Raw genomic sequence first — 18,323 nt, forward strand, 5'->3', positions numbered from 1 at the left:
CTTAGTCCAGACTGTAAATATCAGCAAGCAATCAAACTTACCCTGAAATGGTTCTTTGCTACCCAAGTGAGAACTTCAGCAAACGTTATGATCCATGCACACATCGATCAAGCATAATACCCTTAACACTACCACAGGTAAGATCAGCTAAATTGACGAAAGGTAGATATCAAATTTGGCCATTTCCTGATCTGTATGGAGCAGCCTAAAACTAAAACAGTGGACTTAATGCTAAACCACCAAGAGATATTAATGGAAAACAGTCTTCCAATTTATCCACATGTGAGGCAAAACATTTTGGTAGGAAGAATCAAACTGGTCAACAATTATTTAAATGGAAAGAGACTCCAAAATGTACAACATGAGATCTGCGTGCGGGTGGGTGGAAAGGAAGGCGTATTTACAGAATAAGTGGGAACACACTTAAAATTGTTACAGGCCAGACCAAACCCTCTCAAAGTATATTAAGAAGATAGCCTAGACGACAACTTTTTAAACAAAAATTAAGGGAAATGTAAGACATCGTGTGCTGGATACAATTCGATTGATCCAACAACCAGGCTTGAAGCAAAACACATTTCATTTTTACATTATAATTAAAATACAAATCAAAAGAATGATGAATTAGAATAACTTAATTCTATTGGAAAATGTAACAGATTAACAACTAAACAGCGACTGCCGCATAAAAAGTAACATCCCATAAACACATGCTTGACAAAGGCAAATTCATTAAAATAGGTTGTCTCACATGCAGTTCTCCAATCTAGGAAGAAAGAACATTAAGCAAAAACTCAAAGAGAGAGAATAAAGCACTTTGCTGTAGCAGGGAGAAATGAATAACAGCTTCCAAACTCCAACAGTTACTGAAAGTTAAAACTAAAATCCTGGCTCCATGGGAACATGACCCCACTCCTTCATGCTGCTTCCATTCTTTCAACCTTCAAGAGAAAAACTTAAGGGCTCATAAGCTGTGTACTTTATTGGTACAAACAGATCACTTGATGCCTCTGCCTCAATCTCTCTTCATAAAAATGGAATAAAATACTCCTCTTGAAGACATAATGTCATCACAAAATGTAGACTCACAATGTCTTCTCCCAGTGGGCATTGAATGCTGAAATTCTCCATCCTAGAGTGCTGGGAAGGCTAAATTATTAGATGTATTTAAATAGAGGTACATAGAGTTTAGAAATATTAGGGAGATGATGACAATGCTGATCTGGCATGATAGAGGAGTTGAGGTCTAAGGCAAATCAGCTATGACCTTGTTGAATAGCAGGAGAAGCTCGAAAGGCCAAATGACCTGCCGTTGCTCGCATTTCCTACATTTTTTTGTCAATGTCAACAGCAGTCACATTTGGGTTTCAGCCCTCGTCCATATTTGGACCAAAACCTGTAGCAAGTTCTATGAGTGACAAAATGTAAGCAAAGCAACAGTGAATAGTTATTGTTGAGTTAGTGTTGTTTGGAAAGCAATGACAGGACATTACCAAATTAGTAATTGGTCTGATTGGATTTAATCACCAATTTGAGGGTGTGATGGGCTGTTTTCCATGTTGTCAAGTAAATAGCAGTGTTATACTCCACTGGAACAACCACAAAATGGTAGAAGGCAAGAATAATAAAAAACCAAATGGCTTACAGCCAAACTCCAAGTCTGCTTCATCATTCATTGGTATCACCTATCATATCAGCTTGATGGGGGCATGGTAAGCTTTGGAACTACAAATGGTTAGAGGTTCTCTCAGTACTCAGTAGTAGCAGTGTTTGATATCTACAAGATAACATTGCAAAAATTTATCAAGGTTTCTCAGACTGTACCTTCCAAACCTCAATTACCAGCTCCTAGGAAATGAAAATGAAGAAAACAACTGGGCAAGAGTTTATTGCCCATCCCTAGTTGCCCTTGAAAAAGGTTGTCGTGAACTCCCTCCTGAATCACCGCAGTTATATGGCACAGGTGTACGCACAATAGTGTCAAAGAGGGAGTTCCAGGGTTTTGACCTGGAGGCACTGAAGGAACAGTGATATATTTCCATGCACTCATCCAAGCAAGTAGGGAGTATTCCATCATTCTCCTGATTTGTGCCTTGTAGATGGAGGACAGGCTTTTGGGAGTCAGGAGGTAAATTACTCACTGAAATGCCTGGCCTCTCTTTTCTCTTGTAGCCTCAAAGTTTATGTGGCTAGTCTATTTCTTAAGGACTCCGTAATGGTGGTAACCAAATGGTGGACACTGAAATCCACCAACGTATTTCCTGGAACTTTGCTACATTTAGTACTTCTTACAATGGTGTTCAATGTGGAAAAAAATTGATTCTTCAGTTCACGGAATGCAAAATGTAGTAGTCTAAATGGCTGTTTCCTTGTTCATGTTTGATATGTTCATGTTGAGGGTCATCATACAGGTCAGAGTAAATGTTGAAAACTCCCAGGACCACTCCTTCCAGACTGCATACCACTGTGTCGTCACCCACGAACAGTCTGTACCGCTGGAGGGACAGGACAAAGTCATGAACACTGATGAAGGAATTGGAGGCATGGACCGCAAGGTTATCCAATATTCAATCTGCCATCCATATCGAAGATCCTTCCTTATGTCCGCTTCCAGATTTCATTGCCTCTGCACTTGCTTCTACCTGGTCATGTGTGTCTAAAATTTTGCAGTATTGCCAACAGATCACCATGAAACTTCAACTCTATTTCTCACAACTGATGCCTCCAAAGCTATACTCAGCATTTTCAAAGTTTTTGTTATTTTACTTACTCATAAATAAACCAAACTGTGACAAATAAATGGCTTTCCTATAACTGGATTTAATTTGGAACAGTTCAGATAGTTATGTTTCTCAAAATACCAACATAGATGAAAATCTTACCTGACGGATTTTAAGATTTGTTTCTCCATCTAAGTTGGAAGTTTCAATGTAACACATTGCCTGTGGTTCACTGACATGAAACAGATAAGTTTATGAAAATTTGAACAGTTTAAAACACTTCAGAAAAAGTTGCAAAGCTGAAGCATTTATTTACTGGCAGAACTGAACTGCAACAGAGAAAGAGGTGTTTTTCATTCCTTACTTCAGTACAGTATTCTTCATTCAAAATACATCTTTAGTTTCCCACCAACTTCATGGCTAACGATTATAAAACTGTTCATAATGTTGCAGTAAATTTGTTGTGGTATAATGCATTTAAAATTGCTGAAACTTGAAGTGGAAATATTCAAGAATAAAGTGAACATGTGAAAGAGTGTCAATAGAATACTGGATCACTTTTTAAAATCATTTATTTTATTGATTAAATTATGCATAAAATTAGTTAATGGTTATATAGAAGTAGGTGGAATGGACCAAAGATTTTTTTTTAAAGTATAATTTTGCACTGCAGATAATAAAACATTTCAAACTGTTTTTGCACTTATTCCTTGGAGCACATCTTACAGATTCTACTCCTCTAGACATCAAAGATGGAGGAGGAAAGAGCTCCTTATAATTTCATTAAAATTATGAAAACAACCAATAACACTGAAGGATCAGTTCTTTGATTATTCAGAAAGATGTGCCCTGGGAACATGTGCATACTGCAAAAAGGATAATAGCTCATGCATATGTTACATTTGCAAGAAAAGATTTTGTGTACCTGTTAACCAAAAGGGAGTGGGACAGGGAAAGCATCATCCAAAAAGGCAAAATAGTATATGTAAAACAATCAGAAATACATTTCATAAAAGCACATCAGTTTACACAGCAATGAAGCTACAAAACAGTTAACAGATAGAAGTCAGAAAAATAGAACTGTGCAGCAAGCTTCCTGATTAGTATGCTACACCCTTAAGTGCAATTGCAGTACTGTAGTAGTTATATTTGCCACAGCAACATGCAGCTTGTCACAAAATACAAAAAGTGAGAAGTTATAGATTCAATAACATGCAAAAGAGAACATTCAGAAAAGTACAGTGGGTCCTCTAGTGGGTTTATAAAACCCACTGGGAAATGTGTTATTTAACAGGGTTTCTCCAAAAACAGCTGAAATGGATGAAATTAAATTTTCAGAAATGTGAATTTTGCTTCAGCTTTAAATTACAAGACGTAAATAGCCTCAAAATATTTTGCTTTACAGGGTAAGTAGTAGCAGCTGGATTTCTGCAAGTAATCATTTTGACATAGCCTACTTCATTTCTAGAATTAGTATTTCTTTTCATAGTATCACTATCAGTTCATCTATTACCTCTTCAATGCATTGTCCTCTGTATATTAAGCAATAATTAAACATAACTACATTCAACTTTGGTGTTACAAAATTAAAATACTATTGAGTATTTTGGATAAGAGATATTAGTGAATTATTTATCTTAGACATAGATATTTAGATATTTTTATTTAATAAAATTCAGTTTGGAAAATACATTTACGTAACATTTTGTTCTGACAGGTCTGTGTCAAGATTTAGATTATTGTGACATCTCAGTGCAATGAAAATTATTTGGGTGCATTACTATCTATTGCAACTGCAATTTACTGCACTACAGAATTACAGAGAGATACTATAAGAAACGTTTTTAATCTCAACTACGCTGCCACAGAGAGGCAAACAGAGACCAGATAGTTTCCAAAAGCAGGAATTATAGAAAGCTGGAGGGGCTTGCCTTTGTACACTTGAGAATTTTGTAGGCAATAGAACTAGAGGAAGTCTAAGGACAAACTTTCATACCATCTCAGTCAGCGAGCAAGTTACATTGTATTAGAGACAAGGAGCATTTTTTTTCTTTTTTTAATCCCTGGTCCTTCTGGCAACACCACCAAATAAGGTCATTTCTGTCAGTAATCAAAATTTATGCAGGAATCTGATACACAATGTGGATTGAAGTACATTTGAAGAAGAATTACAAATGGCCACTTTGGGCTGCTTTTGAGGACCCACTGCTGCTTTAAATGCTACAGTATTATATTCCCTAAATCAAATCTGACCTTGACGACAGAATGACGAGGTCAGCTGGGAGATGTTCCCCATTGGTCACCTTCACAATCTCCCCCACTGCCACCTATATTAATCCCAGCAGATAGAGGGTTAGGACGTACACACAAAGACAAAATTAATGGGAAGGAATAAGGTAACGATGGAAAATTTAATGGGAGAAAGTCAAAAAGCAAATTGATTGGTTATACAGAAAATTAAAAAAAACAATTAAAATTTCTTTGCTATATAATTTTGCAAAATCCATTTTGTTCATGTCAGATGCAACCATAACATCCAAGGATTAGTCAGTGTGTTTTAAAAGTGCCATGTGCAGAAGGATCTGTACACAATGAATATTTATAACAGGAACTTTTTTTAATAACTAAAATTTTACAGAACTAAATTTTCCTTTTAAATTCCACCAAATTTGTTTTGGAAAGCAGAGTAAATGAACTCAGTACAGCAATTTAAATGCTCTGAAAAACTTAAAATTCAAATAGTCAAAAAAATATTAATTTGATGGATTCTGGTGATTTTGAAGTACTGGTTTGTAAAGAGTTGGCAACATTCAATAATAGTTAGCCAGCCAAGCTCCACAACTGGACACACCAGTGTATGAAAAAAATGTTGAAATTAATTTCAAACCTCATGTTAATCAAAAAATCTCCATCTCACTGTTACATTGGTAGTTCAGTGTCTTGGTTTTCGATCAAATATAAACACATTGACAACAAAATTAATCTTTTAATTATGATTTTAAGGCAGAACAGCAATTGAGAGCAAGTGCTGTGCTTAACTGAAGCTCTGCTACTGCTAAATGAAAATGCACAGTATTTTCAGTTTTTACTTATGGAGAAAATGTAGGTCTTGTGTGACTGGAACAGAAAATGGATTTTGCAAAACAAAACATCTAAAAAGGTCTCAAAGAAAGAGTCTCCAAGAAAATGGTTCTGCAAAAAAATAACTATGGGCACTAAGTTGAATTTTGTGAAAACTCAATTTTTGAGTTCCATATTCTTCACTATAAATAGTAGTGCATTTTTTTAAAAAACAACTTTTGGAATTCAGCCTTAATTTAGTTTAAGCTGGGTGCATAAATAACCAAATAAAAGATCTCCCTAAAAAGTAAACAGCCATTTGCAATGAGATAACTTAAACATACAACTGTTTCAAAATAATGTAAGTACAACATATTGTGGCAGCTCTTTTCAAATAATTAAAAACTATTATATACTGCAATGCCAACTATGGCTAATAAATAAATGAAGTGACCTTAGAGAAGGGCACATTTTCCATTGGTAGAGGAGATAATAACAGGGGGCATAAATTTAAACTAAAGAGTAAAGTTTTAAGAGGAAAGTTTTGAGGTTTTCCACCTGGATGGGGGACTCTGAAACTCACTGCCTCAAAAGGACAGTTAAGTCAGAAGCTCTCATAACATTTAATTAACATTTAGCATTGTACCTGCATTGCCAGATCCTCTATGGTTATGGCCAAGAGTTGGAAATAGGATTAGCGTAGTCTGATCTTTATTGGCTGGCACAGACATGTTGGGCCAAATAACCTCCAGGCTAGAAATTTCTGAGTCTGTGCACTCAGCGGGAGGAAGCATTACTTGCAAGGATTCAGTGAGCACCTCAGCATCTATTGGCCACAGGCTGGAAATTCTGCACTTTCCAAAAGAATGTTTCTGCTCCTTCTGCTAGGGAACTGACAATAAAAAGAAAGCTTTACTCTTTGGGGGCTTACTTACTCTACGCCATATTTTCTTCTCCTCTTTTGGAACCCACTCACAATCCTATGGCACAGAAAGAGGCCATTCTGCCATTTCATGTTTGTCCCAGATCTTTGATTCAATTTGACCTATTCTTCCTCTTTGTTCATTCCATAAAACATCTTCCATTACGAACATTTCTCCAATTTCTTGTTGAAGATTATTAAACCTGCTTCAACTTTCTTTTTAAGCAATGCATTTAAGATCATAATTTGTTACATTAGAAATTCACCCCTTTTATTTTTCAGCAAATTAACTTAAATTTATGCCCTTGGGTGATCAATATATTGGATTTTCCTTAATTACTTTATTAAATTACACTTACGTGAGGAATAAGAGAATGGTCAAAGAAAGAGTAGGGCCGATCAGGGATAGCATAGGGAACTTGTGTGTGGAGCCTGAGGAGGTAGGGGAAGCCCTAAATGAGTTTTTTGCTTCTGTCTTTACGAAAGAAACCAACTTTGTAGTGAATGAAACCTTTGAAGAGCAGGTGTGCATGCTGGAATGGATAGAGATAGACGAAGCTGATGTGCTGAAAATTTTGTCAAACATTAAGATTGACAAGTCGCCAGGCCCGGACCAGATTTGTCCTCGGCTGCTTTGGGAAGCGAGAAATGCAATTGCTTCGCCACTTGCGAAGATCTTTGCATCCTCGCTCTCCACTGGAGTCGTACCCGAGGACTGGAGAGAGGCAAATGTAATTCCTCTCTTCAAGAAAGGAAATAGGGAAATCCCCGGCAATTATAGACCGGTAAGTCTCACGTCTGTCGTCTGCAAGGTGTTAGAAAGGATTCTGAGGGATAAGATTTATGACCATCTGGAAGAGCATGGCTCGATCAAATACAGTCAACACGGCTTTGAGAGGGGTAGGTCATGCCTTACAAACCTTATCGAGTTTTTTGAGGATGTGACTAGAAAAGTTGATGAGGGTCGAGCTGTGGATGTGGTGTATATGGACTTCAGTAAGGCATTTGATAAGGTTCCCCATGGTAGGCTCATTCAGAAGGTCAGGAGGAATAGGATACAGGGGAACTTAGCTGCTTGGATACAGAATTGGCTGGCCAACAGAAGACAGCGAGTGGTAGTAGAAGGAAAATATTCTGCCTGGAAGTCAGTGGTGAGTGGAGTTCCACAGGGCTCTGTCCTTGGGCCTCTACTGTTTGTAATTTTTATTAATGACTTGGACGAGGGGATTGAAGGGTGGGTCAGCAAGTTTGCAGACGACACAAAGGTCGGAGGTGTCGTTGACAGTGTAGAGGGCTGTTGTAGGCTGCAGCGGGACATTGACAGGATGCAGAGATGGGCTGAGAGGTGGCAGATGGAGTTCAACCTGGATAAATGCGAGGTGATGCATTTTGGAAGGTCGAATTTGAAAGCCGAGTACAGGATTAAGGATAGGATTCTCGGCAGTGTGGAGGAACAGAGGGATCTTGGTGTGCAGATACATAGATCCCTTAAAATGGCCACCCAAGTGGACAGGGTTGTTAAGAAAGCATATGGTGTTTTGGCTTTCATTAACAGGGGGATTGAGTTTAAGAGTCGTGAGATCTTGTTGCAGCTCTATAAAACTTTGGTTAGACCGCACTTGGAATACTGCGTCCAGTTCTGGGCGCCCTATTATAGGAAAGATGTGGATGCTTTGGAGAGGGTTCAGAGGAGGTTTACCAGGATGCTGCCTGGACTGGAGGGCTTATCTTATGAAGAGAGGTTGACTGAGCTCGGTCTCTTTTCATTGGAGAAAAGGAGGAGGAGAGGGGACCTAATTGAGGTATACAAGATAATGAGAGGCATAGATAGAGTTGATAGCCAGAGACTATTTCCCAGGGCAGAAATGGCTAGCACGAGGGGTCATAGTTTTAAGCTGGTTGGTGGAAAGTATAGAGGGGATGTCAGAGGCAGGTTCTTTACGCAGAGAGTTGTGAGAGCATGGAATGCGTTGCCAGCAGCAGTTGTGGAAGCAAGGTCATTGGGGTCATTTAAGAGACTGCTGGACATGTATATGGTCACAGAAATTTGAGGGTGCATACATGAGGATCAATGGTCGGCACAACATTGTGGGCTGAAGGGCCTGTTCTGTGCTGTACTGTTCTATGTTCTATGTTCTAATACGATTAATTTTGAAGGCTTCCATTAAGTCTCTCTTGAGCCTTAATTTTATATTATTTAATGACTCAACATAACCAAGTTCCTCATTCCTGATATTATTCTGGTAAAATTCTTCTGTGCCTTTTCTAAAGATTTCGTCATTGGTTCCCAAGTCTTTTTTTGGCCTAGAAATGAACAAACAGCTACAGTGAGGCATAACTAGTGAGTTATAAAAGTTTTGCAAAACATCCTTGCAACTTGTAAAGGACAATCCATTTCATCCCACATGCATCCATACTCCAGTTCTCACTATGGATGGAAAAGTGGAATCATACAGCATATGGAATCCCTGTTCCCTCTGACATCAGGAATAAAATCTGGAGCCCAAACAAGGCCTGCTGAAACTCCAGAACCTAGTGCATCTTTTCGAGAATTCTGTCAAAAAGATCTGGAATTACCAAGGTTGTTCATAACTAACACAAAAACATGGTTTTATTACTAAATAGGCTCCACTACTGTGTTGACATGTTCAATTTAGGATTTGGAAAGCTGAGAAAAATACACGATAGTTTAAACCCACTGAGGGCTTTGTAATTGTGAAAATAATTTTTAAAAATGATATGCATCATACAGGACAACTTCCACTAAAACCTGACATTCATTATGAGGAACAGGAATTCTAAACAGTAAATGAGAAATGCTTGATTTCATTCCATTTTGCCTTTGATCCCATTTTCTTGGAGCAGCACTGGGACAGTGCAGGAGGTAGAGTGGGCCATCCTCTACACAAGCATCAGCAGGCATCTCTACCTTGATGTGAGTAGTACAGTATCAGCAGGTATGAATTCTGTGCAATTTATTTTAACTATATCGCCAACCTCTACCTGCAAGAAAGAAACTATTAAGTGATCAAAGCTAGTATCTTTGAATGGTGCAATAAACTGAATGAAATTTCATTAAGTTCAACAGTATCTCACAATGGTTCTACTAAAGTTCTATTCATAAATTTTAGGGATTAGGACATATCAACAGAGGAGTTCTGAAATATATTAAAACACATACCACATAAATCATCTTAAAAACAGTAATACTGATAGAATTTTCCAGGTTAAATTTTCATTGTGCATTTTTCTTCATTTGTGTTGTATATACAAGAGAAATAGGCCACTTGATCCAACTCGTCTAAGCTAAGGTTTATGGTTCATGATTGCTTTCTCCTGATCATGAAGCTCTCTTTTATACCAATTGTGAATATTCATTAATATATTTCATTTAACAATGGTGGCATCAATCCTGTCCACATCACAAATGCAAACAAAAGAATTATCTAGAAGCAATCAGTAGGTATGCATTCTCCGCCAATCTACTGGTCTATTTTGAGGAAGAAATGCTCAGAGGTTACGCTGTACAGGAGTCACGAAAATAGGAAACAGAAGGGCTGATGTCTAGCAGTCAGAGATTCAGGAGGTTGGGATGGAGTGAGAAAAGGAGACTATCATATAAATTCTTCATTAAACATTGTTTTATTATTGGCACTAAGTTATTATGCAACAAACATTAGGTTAACATTAGGCTGAATGAATGTGCAACCTGGGAAAACCAGGTTCATGGCGCATTGGAATTAGTTCTGGGGTAAAAGGGTATTTTTTTCAAGGTACACTGAACAGAGTTGGGACTAATTCATTCATCTAGTGAACTTCATAACAAGAAGAGCATTTATTGTTCATCTCTAAGCATCCATAAAGTGGTGATGTTGAGCTGGCTACTGAAATTGCAGCCCAAATGGTCAAAGTACTTTCACAATGCTGTGAAGTAGGGTGAACCAAAAAGTTTTGCCTGAATGACAGAGCAGGAATGACAATATACTTCTAAGATGAATGGCATGTAACTTACAGGGAAATTTACAAGTGGCAGTGTTCTCATATTCATGTTCCTGTAGTCCTTTGATCTATTAAACATTGCAAGTTTATGGCACATTAGCTTGCACAGCTGTTGTAATGCATCATGCAAATAGAATACAAGGAAGCCCCATTTGTGGAAAAAGTGGCGTCAGGGTTTCATTCAGGCAGAACACTTTTTCTGGAATTGGGTGAACTTCCTGATTTTTCACCAGAGCCGGATTTATTAAAAAAAAAATAGAATGTACTCCAACTTATTCTAACTTAATACTTAATAGTGAACTACACATTACAGAACACCCAACCTCTAAACTGCTATTGCTGTCCAGTATTTATATGAGCAGTTCAGTTCATTTCAATTTCTGGTCAAGGGTGACCCCAAGGATGTTGATGACAGGGGATTCAACAATAGTGATGCCTTTCAATGTCAAGGAAAGGTGGTTAGAATCTTTCCTGTTGGAAAAGGCCATTGCAGAGCACTTGAATATGCCATTTATTAGCCCAACCTGAATGTTATAAAGGTTTTGCTACATGCAAGCACAGACTGCTTCACTATTAGGAGGAGTTAGAAATGGAACTGAACACCGAACAAACTTTTGACCTTAGAGTGAAGGATTGGTTATTAATGATGCAGTGGTTGAGCCTACAGCGCTACATTATGGAATTTCTGCACTGATGTCTTGTTGAATATTGTTGGGTGCCAACAACCAAAACCATTCTCTTTTTGCAAACCAATGCAGATTTTTTTTCCCCCCAATTGCCTCTATTTGCAATTTTATCAGGACTCCTTAATGTTACTTTTCAAAAAAAAATCCAATGCTGCCTTGATGTCAAGGATAGCCACTTTCTCCTAATTACTAAAAACAATCACTTTTGTCTATGTTGGACAAAGGCTGTGATGAGATCTGGAGCCAAGTAATCCAAAGTGAATGTCAACAGACATGAATAAGTGACCTTTGATAGCACTATTGATGACACCCTCAATCACTGTATAAATGGTTAGATCTAAGTTGATGAGGTACAGGTTGTCTAGATTGGATTTGTACACTTTGCAGACAACACATATTGTTAGATTTCCATCCAATTAGGAGATGCTGTTCCAGTATCTGTACTGAAACAGTTTGGCCAGAGAAATTGAGATAACAAAGTGTGGAGCTGGATGAACACAGCAGGCCAAGCAGCATTTTAGGAGCACAAAATCTGACGTTTTGGGCCTAGGCCCTTCATCAGAAAAAGGGGAGGGGGAATCGAAAATAAATAGGGAGCGAGGGGGAGGCGGATCGAAGATGGATAGAGAAGATAGGTGGAGAGGAGGCAGACAAGTTAAAGAGGCGGGGATGGAGCCAGTAGAGGTGAGTGTAGGTGGGGAGGTAGGGAGGGGATAGGTCAGTCCGGGGTGAACGAACAGGTCAAGGGAGCGGGATGAAGTTAGTAGGTATGAAATGGGGATGTGGCTTGAGGTGGGAGGTGGTGATAGGTGAGAGGAAGAACAGGATAGGGAGGCGGGGACGAGCTGGGCTGGTTTTGGGATGCAGTAGGGGAGGGGTGATTTTTAAGCTTGTGAAATCCACATTGATACTATCGGGCTGCAGGGTTCCCAAGCAGAATACGAGTTGCTGTTCCTGTAACCTTCGGGTGACATTGTTGTGGCATAGCTAGTTCTGGAGCACAATGCAAGCAGCATGCCAACAAAAACACAGTTTTAATTTTGATAAAAAGTTTGTGTGGGGGTCTGAAGTTAAGGTGCTAAGTGGCTAAATAGACTTTTACAATCTTAGTTCATTAGACTGAAATGACTTGCATTTGTTGTTAATTATAAAGAGAGATCATAAAAGCATTGCTTGGGCCTTAAACAAGTAGATTATTTCTTTAAATGAAATCACAGAAAAGCAAACAACTACATCAAAGAGGATTTACTGAATATAAAAATGTTTTATTTTCTTTGGCTATGTGATATTAAGCTTTTGAATTAATTTAGCTTTACCAGTAACATTTTAAGCATGTGCCCAGTCAGGTCTTTGGTATAATAATTTTATGGTTGAATAGACTGAAGAAACTGAGCAGCTAATTGGGATGGGAGTTGAGGGTTAAATTCATGTTATATTGCCTTAGTAGGTGAGCACTATACTTGATCGTGGGAGATAAGCTACATTTTCAGATGTGCCATGAAATCTTCTGCAGCAGGAGAGAAAGCGTTCTTTTTTCCCCAAAACAGAAACAGCAACAGTAGCATGATGCAATTAATTGAAGCTAATTCTGATCATACATTTCTTTCTAAGAATCTGCTCCCCACACATGCATTCTCGTGCCCACTAAACTGCAGCCGCACCCCTACACCCACAATCTCTAAATCCCCTTCCCCCTAGCATACACACACAAAAAAGTGCTTTTTTGCATGTAGGTTCAATATTTTTCTGGCTGATTTATGACTGAAACCGCAACATCCATCAAAATCCCATGCATTACCATGATCCAAATCATGCTAGGGTAATGACTGTTGTACTGACAACATGCACTGTCATCAGTCGACTGAAACTGATGGCAACTTTGGGGGTTTGCACCTGCACAGAATAATGTGGAAACCTACAGGTTCCTCTTCCATTGCATGAGACAGAGATCCAAACAGACTATCTCCCCTCAAATCACAAATTGACAAGGGCTTTCATTCTCATACTGTTCACCTCATTGCAAAAGACCTGAAGGAAAGTATTTGTATGAGATTATCACTGGATTTTTGTGATACACCAACTTCATTATTACTGCTAAACACACTTGCTGGTCCTGAGAAGCTTTTTGTCCTTTGTGAAATGTCAAACTTCTCCAAGAGACCAAAATTTCCATTTTTAAAAATCATTTTTGAAAGTTTTTATTTTACTTTTACTGTAGCATCCATGACAGTATCACACATTTATCAACATCCAAATTAAAATTTAAGAAAATTAAATGTTTTTAACTTCCTGCTTTTCTGAAGGTGATGTTTTATCCCCCCACTGGGATTGGCTGCTTATCCTCTTGTGGATATCAGTGCTGCTGTACACAGTGACATGATGTCAGAATTAAACTGTTGTTAGGAAAGGAGAAATTCATGCCATAAAGAGTGCTAGAACTTTGTAAGTGGATACCCTTCCTTCATCACTGACCACAAAATAAAAGCCATCCACTGACTGATTTACAACTTTATAACTACACATTTCAATGTGGAAAGAGATTTGAGATTTTTTAAAAAATAATTTAAGGAAAATGAAGCCTATCCCTTGAACACAGAAGAAAAGATCATTTCTGGAACCATTAAATTCAAGTAGTCTGATTTTTTAAAAAAATTCTACAAGTTCACAGATGACAGAAAATATTTCAGAACTCTCCCACTGACATATCAATAAAATTTCATTGTGCCTGCAGTCTGGTGCAGTGATATGTGCAGCTTCAGAACAGATTTTAAAACATCGCTGAGCTTAAAAACAGCAACAATATAAAGCTAGAGACTTATGCAGTGGTGCCACATAAGCATGTAATTCTTTCAAAAACACATTGTTGTACAATAAGTAGGTAAAAAGAAAATTCCTGTAATGATCATATATAGGCATAATAGTTTTGGAAAGGTGACAAATCAAATGGCACTTTTCCATCTGATTTTTTTCAAAAAAGTATCAGAACCCAAGATTTTCCTGCTTTATTGCATAAATGTTAAATCCAATTGTTCTGATTAAACATTATTCCAGGCATCACTCTAATTTACTAAGGAAAACTGGAATGAGGACAAATAAAAGCCATTTTTTGCCCCAAACATTCAAACATAGATTAACGTTTGCTCTGTTGGAAGATTAGGCTAATTTTAAGTCAACATGCTCAGAGAAAAAGGCCATACCCAATATTCATGGTCTAATTGACTCAAGAAAATTTTAAAATGTAAGAAAAATTCACCTCAAGCAAACAGAGTGGTATTCATTTGTACATGATAAAAGAATCCAAACAACTGCAGTTATGGCCCATTTTCAAATCAGCAGAAATATTCCTTTCTGCTTTGGTCATCAGCTACGTTCAACTTATTTCTCACCTATCGTAATCAAACTAATAGTAACTTCATCACCTAAACAGAATTTGACTGATGTCAATTAAACTGCTTTGCAGGCTTTCTCAAAAAACACCATGAATAGGAGGGAAGCCAGATATTCTTCACTATATGTCTTTTGTCTCAGTTCATGTACAAATTTCGTTCCGTGCTTCTCAATTAGGCAAACTAGAAGACAGCAGGAGTGGATTTTGGATTTTTCTTTATACTGTTCTCATAAACTTATCAAAGGAACATAAACATAAGCTGAATACATATTTGAACCAATTCATTCAACTACTTCACTTTGAATATTTTGTGGTGTCCCCAGTGAGCATATTGACATCATCCATTAGCTTAGAATACATTTTGTACTATTGTTAGAGAAATGATCAGCATCATAGTTCACTTAGATTACACAGCAGATAAACATTTCTGTTGATTTGATCGGACTTTATTTCTTTGACTAAGATGGAACAATATTTCATACCTTTTCCCAATGGACAATTTCCCAAGCACGATTTCTCAGCACTATGGATGAAATACATTTTAGAATTAAAAATAGGCACTGACTCTTAACTAAATTTGAAATAAGTCAAAAACAAAAAAGGTATAAAAATTAAGAAGCTGCTCTACTTAACATAAATTTTGACTGAACTCAATTATTTGAAACTGAGTTGCAATCAACATTGTGAAATACCATACTTAAATTCTAATAGAAGAGCTAAGTACGCAGTTAAGCTCACAATACTGTTAGATATAGCATTCTATAGTTTTAAAATATATAATGATCAAACTTCCCTAAAATTAGTAATGCCTGTTAAGAATGGGAATGCTTTGGGAGAAAAAAAAAATCCATCTGTTATATACTGTAATGGCTTTAAAGATAGATCACACCGGACGAATTTAGGAGTTCTTAGGGGACGTAATAAGCCTTATGAAGAGAGAGTGCAATGAGCGCTTTTATTTTGTTTCAGCAAAGCTATTGATGCAAAAGCACACAGGAGACAACTCATTATATTGGGAAGCATAGCAAAGATAAGGGCACTTCTGAACTGAATCATAAAGAAGCTGAAACAGATAAAACAAAGCATCATTTGATATGGGGTAACAATATATAAGATGCCTCAGAAATTCAGTGTTGCAACCATTGATATTTACAAAATCCTTTAGTGACTTGGAAGTAAACACAAAAGAGTCTGTGTTTGTAACAGATTTCAAAGTTGGGAGGCAAGACTGCAAATAAATGAAATCCAATCATAGATCGAAGTAAATTGAAGCACTAGTCAATGTGTATTAGTGACAACATAAGTAAGTGTGATCATTCAGCAGAATGTGTCATAAGGAACAGAAAACTGACAAATAGAATGTTTATGCCATCAATGAAGAGTCCACCAGCAGTGGAGTGTGCAAAAAGGATTTGTGCTGTATAGCAAAAGGAGAACAGGCATAAATCTCAGGAACTGATACAGTGCAACCCATACCTATTAGTGCAATTCTGGTTCCCATATAATAAAAAAGGACAGGGCAGATGAAACACAATCTAAATTGAGAGCGGGAATCAAGCACGTGAATTTTGTGGAGTGACATTTGATGAAGAAACCATTTACAATGATGATAAACAGAAAGAAGAAAACAAAACTTGCATTCCATATAGGATCTTTCATCTCCCAGGACATTCCACAGTACTTCACATTCATTGAAGTGTTTTTGAAATGAAGCCACTGTGACAGCGCACATTTAAGTGCAGCAACCACTTAAAGATAGATAAAGCATACAAATTAGATCAACAAGCTGATCATGTTCAAAAAAAATTGTGATATAGGTTGAGCCAAGAGCCTATACGACCTCCTACTAAATGAAATTTGAAAACTGATAGTACAGCATTCCCTCAGCACTGGTAAGTAATAAACAGTAATGTGTTTGACATACAATTTGTGACTATGTTATTTCAAACTTAGACAAGTGAGGTTGGAATATCAAATAAATGTTTTACTTTTTTCAGAGGCTGGTACGAAATGACTACTAAAGGAGGCATTGAAATTTGAGAAGAGTTGGATAAAGCACAGAGGCAGATGACTGCCATCATGGGATGTTACTTCCTAGACACCAAGTGTCTAGGAGGTTTATATAGTCTTTTCTGATCCTAAAAATTGTCAGATGTTGGTTCAAATCCAGTCCAGAATGTCTGGATGGCAATATCTGCATTTTATAAGCATGTTGGTAATATAGAACTATACAACCAAACTGGACAGAAATTTCATTTTAAACGAAATAACCATGTGACAGGAATAAACTTTAATCATGCAGGTAGAAGTTGGGCCTGTCCCCAGCAGTGAATGTATTTTTTTCTTAACAATCAAAACAAATGAATATTGGAAAATTGCAAACTAGTTTCATATAGCTCAATTAAAAGGTGTCTATTCTGAATTAGGGTTTGACCAGTCATAAGCTACTCCTAAGGAACATGGAATCACAACAGGAGTTGCTTCTAGTTGCTGGAAAAGCTCAACAGGTCTGGCAGCATCTGTGAAGAAAAATCAGAGTAAACATTTCAGGCCCAGTGACACTTCTGTTTTTGTTCCCGATTTAAAACATCTGCTGTTCTTGCAGTTTTTATGAACTGCTTCTAATTCAGAATGCTTGTCACATTTAGGAAATACATTTACAGACCAGAGGGCAATTGTTGTGAAATCTGGAAAAATGCTACACTGATGCAATCAGAAATGTTCTTCCAAGGCAAATGCCAAGACACAGTGAACAAAGATAATAGAGTCATCGAGTCATACAGCATAGAACCAGGCCCTTCAGGCCACAATGTGACTGACCCCCCGACCCCACGACCACCCACCTCCTCCACCAAGCGCTAAACTATAGTAACCATGTTTACTTGCACTTGGTTCATAGTCTACCATGGCCTGCATTTTAAGTGCTCATCCAGATGCTTCCAAAATGTTGCAAGAGTATCTGCCTCCACCATCTTCTTGGGCAGCATGTTCTATATTTCTAAAATGGGCTGGGTGAAAAATATTTTCCTCAGATTCCCTCTAAACCACTTCTCCTTACATAAAACTTACGTCCACTGGTCTAAGATGTCTGCCGTGGGGAAAAAATTCTCATGATCTACCCTGATGACGTCTTTCATAATTTTGTATACTTTAATTAGATTCACCATCAGCCCCCTCTGATTCAAGTGAAACAAATCCAGTCTATCCTCACATCAGATTTTCCATCCGGGGAAACGTCCTGGTTAATATCCTCTGCAACCTGTCTAGTGCAATCACATCTTTCCAATAGTGCAGTGACCAGAACTGCACATGATATTCCATTTGTGATGCAACCAATGTTCAATAAATTTCAACAAGACTTCCCCACCCCTCTTATTCTACACCCTGGCTAATGAAGGCAAGTGTCCCATTTGTTTATCTTTGTGTTTATCTTTGTCTACACCTACGAGGATCAATGGACTTGTACACCAAGGTCCCTTTGTTCCTCAGTACTCCCTAGGGATTTACCATTCATTGCATACATCCTTCCCTTATTAGACCTCCCAAAT

The 18,323-nt window shown here is 37.7% G+C and overlaps 1 protein-coding gene across 5 annotated transcripts in view; it reads right to left on the reverse strand.

Moving 5' to 3' along the window:
- atp8a1 (ATPase phospholipid transporting 8A1) overlaps positions 1-18,323 on the reverse strand; it is a 348,145-nt gene that overhangs the window by 234,011 nt on the left and 95,811 nt on the right. For 2 of the 5 annotated variants that reach the window (XM_059647441.1, XM_059647433.1), the window contains exons 6-8: positions 15,258-15,298; positions 4,974-5,047; positions 2,883-2,952 (exon numbers count right to left, since the gene is read on the reverse strand). In XM_059647441.1, coding sequence (XP_059503424.1) covers positions 2,883-2,952; positions 4,974-5,047; positions 15,258-15,298 — 185 coding nt within the window. Of the gene's footprint in view, positions 1-2,882; positions 2,953-3,645; positions 3,696-4,973; positions 5,048-9,631; positions 9,706-15,257; positions 15,299-18,323 lie in introns of those variants that run through there. The other 3 variants (XM_059647431.1, XM_059647443.1, XM_059647435.1) reach the window with 3 other exon arrangements.

This window comes from Stegostoma tigrinum, chromosome 1 (genome assembly GCF_030684315.1).
Source record: "Stegostoma tigrinum isolate sSteTig4 chromosome 1, sSteTig4.hap1, whole genome shotgun sequence".
Lineage (NCBI taxonomy): Eukaryota > Metazoa > Chordata > Chondrichthyes > Orectolobiformes > Stegostomatidae > Stegostoma > Stegostoma tigrinum.